Raw genomic sequence first — 11861 nt, forward strand, 5'->3', positions numbered from 1 at the left:
AGCAGGCTGAGGAAGCGGGCGGTGCTAACGGCCGTCGCGCGGTCCCTCCTCTCGCTCCTCCGCGGGGGTCGCCGCCATGGTGCTGGAGAGCTTGGCGCGCATCGTTAAGGTTCAGCTGCCCGCCTACCTCAAGCGCCTACCTTTGCCCGAGAGCGTCGGCGGCTTCCTCCGCCTCACAGGTAAGCGGAGGCCTGGCTCCGTTCCCTCCGTCCTCCCCGCGCCGGGGGCGGTGTGGGGGGCGCGGCGGGGCCGGGGGCCGTCCCGGGTGGTGGCTCTGTAGTGGGGCTGCCGAGGCCGAGCGGGCTGCGGGGGGGGGAATGGTCCGAGAACGTTGTACTGCCGTTACGTGGTTACAGAAGGAAAGGTGCCCGGCAAGGGCTAGGATGCGCTGTGAGGTAATGGTAGCAGCCAGGGGAAGCTGTAGGAAAAAGTAAAGTGTGTCGGGCCGAACCGCCCGCACGACGTGGCGCTGTCCCCGCCGGCACCAAACCTGCCTCTCCCTTCGCTTAGAAGGGTAAAGAAAGCGTCTGCACGCATCTAGCGAGCACAGCAGGAGAGAGTTCTTTCTGGGAGCCTGTTATGTAGTGTGCTGTGGTAATGGAGGCAGAGCCTGCGATAATGGGGTTGGTTTGGTGATAAGAAGCGAGGGGAATGCTCCAGCCTGCTGTCTGGGAGTAGAAAAGGTCCTCCAAGTGTGGAATCAACCCCACGTGTTCTTCCTGCAGCACTGAGCTGGGTGACTTCAGCAGTGCTGCAAAATGGTTTCACTGAAAGCCAGGCTTGGATACTCGTTGCAACTTGTTCATGCTCCTTGTAAATGTAAAGTTGTACTGCCTTCCTCGGGACAAGGAAACCTGCTCCTAATGAACTGTTCATCCATCTGCACAACTACTGCACAACTACTCTCTCATTTGGAAATGCCATCAATTAAAAAAAGAAACTCAGCTGTTCTGAACTTGGAGGAGATGGACATAGCAAGGTGCAGTACAGGGCAGCTTGTCATACCTTCAGCTTTTGTCAGTTTCCCACTTAACTCACTGCCTTTTTACCTCAAGCCTTAGTTATGATTTATTAAACATAATAATACCTGAGCTTAACCTCACCTTGTTTCACTTTTTCAGATGTTTTTGTAACAGGATTAATGTGCAGTCTCTGCGTTTGTTCACACTACACAGCAGTTACAGGATTTAATTTTAAAACCTCTGGTCAGAGCTTTTAATTTTTTTTCAATAGAATTAGCTTGCTGTCATATTTTTTTCCTCCACTCCTTCTCCACTCACTTCCTCCTCCACTGATAGGTGCTTGCTCAAATTTGGAGGGAGGGGAAGAAGCGAACAATCGACTCCTTAAGTGAGAAATATCACTGATCTTAAAACATCTAAGCATGTTAATATTTGTCCTTTGGTGGCATCTGCTGAGCTTAGTCAGGGACCTGCACCATAGGACACTTTGCTAGCATTCACTTTGTTCACAAAGGCAGGCCAGAACCCAAACTGGAAATAGTGCAGTGCTTTGCTTCTTAGTGCTTTTACTGATTCATTCTATAAACCTCTGTTAACTTCCAGCCTGATGCAGCTTCAGTTCCTCTCATGCATCAGTTTTAGAAACAACTGACCAAAAGTGCAGGGAAGAACCTTTCCTGTAGGATATTGCTGTAGCACACTGACTACAAACCTTGAGACACCTGTTGTGTGTCATGATCTCACCAGACCATAATGGAAAACTGCTTGCTTGGAGAGGGGAAGACTTAATATCCTGTGCAAAACTTCTGAAGGTAATAGCAGTGAGGGAGAAGGGAAAGAATCTGTGTGACCTTAGGCCTGAAAGCGGATATCTGAATTATCACACTGCTGCTTAGATGCCTCTTCCAGTTTCTTGTCATAGCTGCTTTGCCTTTCCCTTCTCAAGCTCGCCAAAATGAATTGAGTTTCTCATGGTGGCTTTGCCTTTTATTCTGCTACATTTCATTAAACTGGAATACTGATTGACTGCAGAATAATGTGCTAGCAGTGATAAAAGAGAATTTTAAGGTCTCTGAGAACCTACGTGCTAGTCTCCATGGTACAGCCCTGGGAGGGACATCTCACACTTGGGGTATGTTTTAAGAGGGACTTTGTAACAAACTACCAGGTATGAAGTGGACAGGGAATAGCCTCAAATTGTACCAGAGGAGGTTCAGGTTGGATGTTAGGAGAAATTTCTTCTCCAAAAGAGTGGCCAGGTGCTGGAATGGACTACCAGGGGGAGACCTCATTGCACTCTACAACTTCCTAAAGGGAGGTTGTGGTGAAGAGGGGTTTGGCCTCTTCTCCCAGGCAATGAACAGGACCTGGGGAAAGGGTCGCAAGTTGTACCAGAGGAGGTTTAGGTTGGATGTGAGGAAAAACTGTTTCTCTCAGAGTGTGGTCAGGCACTGGAATGGCTGCCCTGGGAGGTGGTGGAGTCGCTGTCCCTGGCAGCGTTGAAGAGGCATCTGGATGAGGAGCTGTGAGATATGGTTTAGTGCTTGTGGTAGCAGTGGGAATGAGAAGACGGTTGGACTAGATGATCTTATAGGTCGCTTCCAACCTTGTGATTCTATGATTACCCAGGGAGGTGATAGAGTCCTGTGATAGTGACCCTGGAAGCGTTCAGAAGATGCTTAGATGTGGTACTAAGAGATATGGCTTATGGGGAAATATTGGTGGTGGGTGGACAGTTGGACTGGATGATCTTGAAGGTCTGTTTCAACCTTGGCTACTTTATGATTCTAAGTCCTTTGTGTTTAATTGTATAGCAATCACAGAGTCCTTAGAGTTGGAAGGGACCTAGGTCATCTAGTCCAATTCTTCTGCAGTGAACAGGGACATGCACAGCTAGGTCAGGTTGCTCAGAACCTGGTCCAGCCTGGCCTTGAATGTCTTGAAAGGGCAGGGCTTCCACCACATCTCTGGGCAATCTGTTCCAGTTTGCGGGAGGCAAAGAGACAAAGCCAGACTCTTTTCAGCAGTGCGCAGCAATAGGACAAGGGGAAACGGCCATAAACTGAAGCATAGGAAGTTCTGCACAAATGTGCATAAGAACCTCTTCACAGTGAGGGTGACGGAGCACTGGAACAGGCTGCCCAGAGTGGTTGTGGAGTCTCCTGGATGGCTATTTGTGCAAATTGGTCAAGGGAGCCTGCTTTGCAGGGGGATTGGACTACATGGTCTCTAGAGGTCCCTTCCAGCCTGTACAATTCTGTGAAGGTTCTCCTGCTCCCCCACTCCTCTCAGCCCACAGGTGTGTGGTGTTTTGTTTTTTAATTTGTAACAGTATCTTTTCTCTCCTGCCCTAGAAGCATGGTCATTAGTGTGATACAAATGCTAATTAATAACTAATTAATAAAAAAAAATTAAAAAAAATTGTGCTTAAGAACCACTGCAAATTCAAGCATGGAAAGACTATGTTGAAAGTTGTTGCAGTACCATAATCATTTATACAGTTGTGGTGCATTCTCAGATAAGTGCCAGTAAACATGGATTTCACTCAAAAGGCTGTAGGAAGCTCAGAGAGCACAAGACTATTCCCACAAAGTATTTTCATTACATGGTGTACTTTCAGAACCTTCAGACTGTTAAGAGAGAGCCACTGCATTAAAACTGGAAGGGTGTTATCATGAGCATTTGCTTTATTGCTGTTCTGTGAGGCTTAATTTTATTCCTAATATGATTTGAGAGCTCACAGTCTACCTAGCATCTCCAGCTTTGTTCTATTGCATTTCCTTTCTTGTGCACCTTAATCTTGGAAAAACAAAGTGTACAACAATTTTTTTGTTACATTCTGATTCTAAATCATTTAAAAGGGGATCCTGATTACAGTATTTTCTTTTACAGAGTGCTCATGCAGCTATCTGTGCTCCAATGTAAAATATTTTTTTTAACATCCTTCCATTACTTTGACTCTTCAGAAACTGAGAATGTTCTCTTTAATGCTGCATGCATACTTAAACTGCACTGGAGTATTGTCACAGCTCGCTGCTTTGGAAAAGTTTATCCCCCTTTAAAACAGATCTTCTGGCAGGTGCTGATGCTTTCTTTCCAAGTTCAGTAAATCTTTTTCAAACTCGTATGTCTAGATTTCTAATGATGTAGCAAGGCTGCTATGTCTGCAGGGGATACTTGAATCTCCTACGTGTATTTAGAAGTTTCTGAGCATGGTAAAAAGCATTCTCTGTGGCTTGACTTATCTGAAGGTACTTAGCCCATCTCTGGACTTTTTCTTTCTGTATTTGCATTGGAGAAACTGGTTGCAGATTCCTGAGAGCTCTGAAAAATAAAGCACCAAAAAACTGGTGAAGACTAACTAGTGCTTATTTTGTAATCTGTGTCGTATCTGCCAAAAGTTTCTAAACAAAACTCGGAATAAAGCAAGGAAAACTTCAAGAAGGTAAAAATCTGAAATAAGCAATAAAAAATTGAATTATAAAACATGGATGGCTCTTCATATATAGAATGTAAGATAGCAGCATTACATTTTTTAGTAACTTCCCACGGGTAGTCATGCCCAGGCTGCTCGTTCATGCTGGTTGTGACTTCAGGTGAGCAGAACTGCAGCAATTTTGGAGTTCCTTATTTTAGTACCTCTTTTACTTGTTTTGAATTTATTTGCTTCCACTGAGTCATTCTGTAGAGTTTTAAAACTGAACTTGAGATGAAATTCCACGAGTCCAGTTTGTACCTCGCCTACAATAAAATCCAGAGTTTTAACCTGAAGCTTTTATTTTTGACTCCCTTGGCTCTCACCTGCCTTCAGCTCTGCTAACTCTGCAGTCCTGCTCCCTACCTGATGTCTACACCACTTCAGAATAGCTGGTGCTGCCCAAGACTGAAGTGGTGCCAAGAGCCTGTTTAAATTCCACTTGTCTTTAGTTTCAGAATGGCTGCGGTTATTGCCTTTCCTGGGTGTGCTGGCGTTGCTTGGGTACCTTGCCGTTCGTCCATTCCTTCCCAAGAAGAAACAGCAGAAAGATAGCTTGATTAACCTCAAGATCCAGAAGGAAAATCCAAAAGTAGTGAATGAAATAAACATCGAAGATCTGTGCCTCACTAAAGCTTACTGCAGGTGTTGGCGTTCTAAGACGGTAAGATACCCTGTTGCTGCGTCAGGATGAGAAGCTTAAATTTGCAGTATTTTTATCAGTTTTGAGGTGGTGGATGGCAGCAAGTTGGCCTGTTGCTTTTCTCTAAGGGTGGGACAGGCTTCTGAGAATTGCGTAGTTCTTTCTTTTCTCTACCATAAACTCACCTACATGCAGAGAGAAACTGTTCAATCTTGTAAAGTAGCACAGTATGGTTTTCCTAGAAAACTTACCAAGTGACCATCTGTGAAAAGCATCATTAAAGCAGGCCTTAAGATTTGAAAATAGAAGAATGTATGATGCCAAAACAGTATTTAGAAAACTTTACATATTAGAATGAAAATGGGACCTGTGTTTAGACAGAGCATATCCCCAGAACAACTAATTGATGACTGCTTTCAATAGTCCATGTCCTGAGTCAAAGAAAGGTAGATGGGTATTTCTCATCTAGTTTCTTACGATTCTGACATCACTCTGGTTTTAGCTTCTTTGGACTGAATGGTTTCCTGCTTTAACAAAAAATTGTGCCCTCAACCTAAGGGAAGTCTCTGAAATTCTCTCCCTTCAGAAAGATCATTTCAGCAAAGGGAGGATGGGGGGGAGGAGGCAGGTTTTTTTTTCTTTTTTTCTAGCTAGTAACATGTCAGAGGTCTGATAGGGGAAGGGAGTTTGTTGAAATGGGACACAGTTGGAGGAACTACCAGCTTTGATAAAGTATTCTCAGCAAAGGAAGGACTGTGAAAATCACTGTGTAATTGCTGTGCAGAGATGTACTAACCTCTTGTTTGTTTTCTTCCAGTTCCCTGTCTGTGATGGCTCTCATAACAAGCACAATGAATTAACAGGAGATAATGTAGGACCACTGATACTCAAGAAGAAAGAAGTATAGCAAATTCTTAATCCATTTGCTCATGACTGATGAGTCTTTTATACCACTGTAGTTGCAAGGAGCAGCATTTTATTATTATATGATTGGTATGATTTAGTCCAGTGATTGCTGTAGATTTTTTTTTGAGATAAAGTACATTTAGACAGTGCTAGATCTGTCACTGTTTTGATACTTTATTCTAAGAATTATTATGTCTGCTTTGTAAAGTAACTATTTCTGTAAATAAGTCATTTGTTTCAACAATAAAATGACTTCCTGGAGTTGAGCCTTTTTTGTATGAACATGCAGTAACAAAAAAGTCACTATTTCTAGGTAAGCAGGTCAACCAGTAAAGTTGCCCCTTTATTCTGGGCCCATTCGTCGTTCATGTGCATGTAAGGAAGCTCTTTGAAAGTTCACTTGCACTGCAGAGGCTATTTCTTTTAGCTGGGACAGTCATAGGAGGGAGTTGGCTAAATGACAGAACCGAGAAAGTGAAGTAAAACTGTGTTCTTGGCTTGTTACTGACTCATTAGTAAGACAAGTCAGAACTGTGCTGTGGGATGGCTTAACTTCAGTTATAGGTAAATAATTGCTACTTATTCAGCTGTTAGACTCCACACTAATTCTTCTAACGTGCTTTATTCTTTAATGAAAGGCTGCTTGTTTAAAAGTAGAACTTTAGATGCATGCCCCAATTTTAGACAATTGTCTGAAGGGAAGATCTGGACTATTCTTTAACAAGCATTTCATTTGACCTGTTCTTAGGTAAGAGGGGAAGCCCCACAGCAGCACACTGTTGCCAAAGCTTATCATCCCAGTGCTGAAACAGAAAGTGAGTCAGGAGGGAGTTCTCACACAGTGGCTGTCAAAGCAGCAGTGGAACTAATAGAGACAGTCCCTGCATTTTTAACAGGTGTAGTTCTAGGTGCTAAAAGCTCTTACCACACAAGAAACTGTGGTAGATTAGGATGTGACTGTGGGTTAAATGACTGCTTTTTACAAAGTGTACTGAAACCACAGTACAATCTATCTTTATTTAAATGTTTCATGGAAACCTTATCCTGATGGGTGAAAGCAGCCTGTAAACACTATTGTATTAGGATCCAACACTTAGAGAAAGAACAGTAATGTAAATATCTTGTACTATGCTGTTTTCACTCTTAGATGCATATACTGAATGCTAAGTTCAATTCTTGGGTTTGGTGGAAAAAGTGCTAGGTGAAATAGAAAAACTCACAGCCATTACAGCAATTATTCTATACAAGTCTTGATGTACTTCCAGCTTCTATCAGGATACTCTCACATTCAGATAATTTCATTGCTTTCTGTGTACAGCAATCCTCTTTTCTGTTGTTCCACTTAGACAAATGCTGCTGAGGTAAGTGGTACAGCAGAAGTGAATTTTCTCCCAGAAATCTTTAAAAAAATGACAATGTGATGTTTAGCCTCTTGCCTCCACCTCTCGCACAATTTGATTATGTAATTGTTTTTCCCCTGCTTTCTGTTGGATGAAACTATTGCTAAACTACCTGCAACTCTGGCTACAGAAACACATGGTGTGTGGTTTGGTTTTGCTTATGTCTCTATGGCAGTGGAACCTACATGAGGTATAGTTTAGCAACAACACTGTGTCACAGTTCCTTTTTAGAAAGGACATCTTACTTATTTCTACAGGATCGTCATCTATCTTGCTTACAATCTTTTTTACTATTTCCCTGCATTTCAAAATGAATCTGTGAAGGGAAAACTGCCTCATGTGGCCACACTTAAAGTCAAGGTGAATCCCATCTTCATGGTGGTTTTGGAGCAGGCCTTAGTCGGGTGCAGCAAAGAGCCCTAACAAGGGGATTGCGCATTCCTATAGGGTAATTTTCATACTCTTGGCATTAAAAATCCCTTCTTTTACTGCAATTGCTGCCTGTAAAAGTACAGCTATAAAACTGAAGTAAACAAAAGCTGAACAACACTGGCTGTAGTGCTTTGGCTGTAGGAATTTCAAACCAAGAATTGTTCTGCTTTTGTTTATCAAAGTAAGAGTTTAGTTTCAGTCTACCTGCCAGGTAGAAACAGCTGTGTAATGGATTCACGTCGTGTCAGTCTGAGAAGGGCAGCAAAATGCATCCCAAGATGAAGGAGGATACCAGAGCCTTTATCATCCTCTCTGATTTCAAGAATCCATGGAAGTTAGGTGTCTGTACCTGCACTCACCAAGTAAATGAAATTTTCTGGGACTGCTGAGTTCACAGCACTGAATAGGATTGGCTTATCTGAGCCTGTGCTGTTTGCAATTTGGATTCTTCATCTGCAAGCCAAATGCAAGAAGTTTTGCTCTTAATTTAATGTGATGTCCTTTGGAAGATAGATGCAAAAAATAAAAAAAAAAAATTGCTGAATCCGTTCACAGCTTGTGCTCTAAATGCAAGTCTTTGCAGCAAAAAGAAAAAACAGCCTCACAACTTACTTACCTGTTCAGATTCTCTCTCTAAAGTCTGTGAGCTAAGGATGGAAATGTCTGTGAAGCCCTCTGTCTCAGCAATGATAGAGTTGAACGCATTACCTACTAAGGTGTGCTGGGCTCTCTTGGCACTGGGTGACTTTTCTACCCTTAGTTGGAAGCCCCACACAAGAGGATAATAGCATGATAAATACCAGGACACAGGTGGTAGACCAGACCAGATCTTCACTTGTCTTGATGCAAAGTCGGGGAAAGCACAACAGGGCATGTCATACCATGATGCCTTACTCTACTAGAACAATAGTAATGACCTCTCTTTCCACTATGAATTTGAACAATCACTGTAATAAACTACAAATAAACCTGCAAAACAAATATACTTAGATAAAGATGACTTATTTGTGTCAACTATTAGACAAAGCAAATGCGATTCAAGCACCATCTGGCCCAAAATTTCACTTCTTGGACTCCATTTAAAATGCAAAAACTATCATTTACCGTTTTGTGGCCATACTACAGCCTGAGCATTTCACAATTAATTCTAGACGTCATCTGAATTCTCCAGAATGTTCAGTTTAGCTGAAAAAGGAAGAGAGTGATTATAATTACATTGTTATTTCATCCCTGGCTCATGCTACTTCCTGCTTCCAGATGGCCCCTTTCTGTCTTTACTCGTATGCTGCCTGCTCTAACTCTGCCTGCTGTGTGCCAGCAGGGCTGTGCTGTGCTGTCAGACTGTTCTGCTGCTGAGGCTCTTCTGAACCTTCTGGAACTGCACATGCATGCAGTGCTCAGTATTCTCCACCTTGCACTTGTGCGTATGTCTGCATGACAGTGGGACTCCCCCACTTACAGTTACTGCATGTTGCTCACTAATTTCAGTTCCTCCAAAAAAGAGACTGTTTGGAATGGCATAAAGATTTTATTAGCTTGAATTTATGCATTATTCATGAATGATTTCATGGCATTTTGTTCAAAGGGAGGGGGCCCTAGTCGTCATGACTTCACCTCTGCAAACTCTTTCAATTAACTCCTATTTAAAAGCAGCTGAAATTGTCATTTATTGTACTTATTGACAATATCTCAGCCCTGATATAACATCTCTTCTCATGACAAGATGTGTTTTGTTTCTTTCTAGAAAGCAAGGAGCATTATAAAGCATCAATGCTTCTCATTTTAGATCTGCAGGACTGTAACAGCTTCAATGCGATTCTTATTCACAACTTAATAAAGGCTCAGAGAAAGGGGCCCTGTGACAAATACACTCAGTGGTGAGGAAAGGAAAATTGAATTTGATTTGTGAGACAAAACTACAGTTGAATCAGTGCAGCTATTCGGGGTCTAGAATGATGGGAGGAGTGATCCTGATAACTAAACTGAGAGGGAACTAAGATTAAGGGAACACGATAGAGTCAATTTATGAGATGGCAAACAAGGCTGTCACAATCATAAGATTGTGTTCAAATTTGAAGGGCTATAATGCTTACACTGTCACTGAACACATTCCAAATGTGGTGCAGTGATCGCTCCTTGAAGGAGAGTTTTTATTTTCTATAAAACTTTGTAAATAAACCAAACTATACACAGCTTCTCCTCTACATTTTAATCACATGAAGTGTATTATTTTATAAGCAGCCACTGATGAACTGAACAGCATATTCCTTCACTCTACCCATTAGGTCTGCACATACTGCACTTTCCAAATGCAATAAGCTCCTTATAAAACTATCCTCTTTTATGCAACTGAGTACCTCAGTGAGCCATGCACAACAGGCAGGAGGGACACAGAAGTCAGCGCTTGACACAGTAACCATCTCATGCAGCACTGGAACTGTTCATCAGTCTGTACAGTTTGAGAGCTCCTTCTTCTCTTGTCAGGGAACAAGCATTAACTGAAGACTGTATGTTCCCTAAAAGTGGAGAGAACAGCAGCACATATGGTAAGGAAGCCTGGACAAAATGAAATAATAATCGTACTTCACAGCTGTCAGGGGAAAACTTACCCAAGAACTTCCTGGTGTTCATCACTGTCCTGGAACTGCAGGCCACAAACCTTAAATATTTTTAAGAACTTTGCTTTTTGGCTAGAACCAGTCATATGAAAAGGTACACATACTGATTATTATGTATATACAGAGACATAACACACGCACTCCGAATAATACAGGTACATACAGTTTTCCTTGAAAGGTATTTTCTTATTATGTTGCATAATAAAATACAGGAGCTAAAACAGAATTGTATAATGCTTACTTACAGAAACCAAAATATATGGACACATCAAATACATTCTGAATAGTGTTCTGTAAAACAATCTCAAATGAACTGTACTGTAGAACTCTGTGGGCAGCCACTGTCCTCTTAGATCTCAAATCTGTGTTTCTAAACATAACTAAACAAAACTCAGTTCCTGAAGGATGCTGGACTCATTTCATGATTCAGAAAGCAGTGAATGTCCTACTTAGAGCTTGTTACTCACCCAAAATGTAGCAGAGCAAGAGAGATTAAACAATCTCTGTAACCGGCAATGCTAAACCCTAACTGGTACGAAAGCTGAAGACAAGAGCAGGGTTTTCTTCAACGGTTTGTTCTTGACTTTTGGAAAGTCAAGGAGAAGAGAAAGGTAACAGGTTATATGAGAAGATCAAATATGAACTATACTGTACTGACTGTGCAGAAGGCATCAATACTAAACAAAGAAAAACCCTCCAAAAACGTTTGAACTTTTTGCTCCTGTGGTAAAATATTTTGGCAAGAGATCCAGTATGCAACTTGTGCTTCTAGAAAGGCCCACACAAGTGGTGGGTTCATGCTCACTGCTTTCTCATGACAGCATGTCACTCTTTCTGGAGGAAGGTGTGGTGGGGCTCCTTTCCCTTTGTAACATGCCTCTCAGTGATGCTTTCCCCAGGCTCTTCATTTAAATTCTATTTCTCTATTGATCAGAGTAAAAAGACCTTGCCAAACCTAAGAGGCCTCCAATCTCCAAAACAAACACAACCATTTACCCTTTGGAAAAACGAGTATTAACTTGATAGGTTTTAGTAAATACTTGTTTTATTTTGCCACAGTTAAGCAAATGCAGATGTGTGAAGGATCAGATCATAGCATTTTCATAGACACGAGTATAAACTTAGAACAAGAGATACCTGTTGATTCATAAATCCTGATTTGAGGTCTGTCACTACTGTCAGGTTTCCCAAAAGGAGCTGAGGAAGAAAGAAACAACTCGTTGCTACCTCGGCATTGCCATGCCAGCAAGCTCCATCCAAGGGGAGTTCTCTCCTGTCCTAGAGTACACACTCCCAGCGGCTGACAAGCTGGCTTTCATTGGCTTGACACAGAGTTGCACAAAGGCTGAAGTACACACGCCAGGAAGCAGCCATCCCAATCCCATGTAACTTCCTCCCAGTCCTTACGGCCTCTTTCATCTTATT

General features: G+C 42.2%; 1 protein-coding gene and 1 long non-coding RNA gene across 2 annotated transcripts; one reads left to right on the top strand and one right to left on the bottom strand.

The window, feature by feature from the left end:
* Positions 1 to 7: 7 nt before the first annotated feature.
* Positions 8 to 6252, top strand: CISD2 (CDGSH iron sulfur domain 2). The gene is made up of 3 exons (XM_042872253.1): positions 8 to 179; positions 4890 to 5101; positions 5898 to 6252. Exons 1-3 carry the CDS (start codon positions 77 to 79, stop codon positions 5985 to 5987), a joined length of 405 nt encoding a protein of 134 aa, XP_042728187.1. The 5' UTR covers positions 8 to 76; the 3' UTR covers positions 5988 to 6252.
* On the bottom strand, positions 3443 to 11711 carry LOC122180541. Its single transcript, XR_006179138.1, has 3 exons — positions 10428 to 11711; positions 10176 to 10334; positions 3443 to 9003 (listed from the first exon to the last, which is right to left on the bottom strand). It is a non-coding gene; the product is annotated as an uncharacterized LOC122180541 (long non-coding RNA).
* Positions 11712 to 11861: the final 150 nt, after the last annotated feature.

Source organism: Lagopus leucura, unplaced genomic scaffold (assembly GCF_019238085.1).
Source record: "Lagopus leucura isolate 7727_CA_CO unplaced genomic scaffold, USGS_WTPT01 Super-Scaffold_100004, whole genome shotgun sequence".
NCBI lineage: Eukaryota > Metazoa > Chordata > Aves > Galliformes > Phasianidae > Lagopus > Lagopus leucura.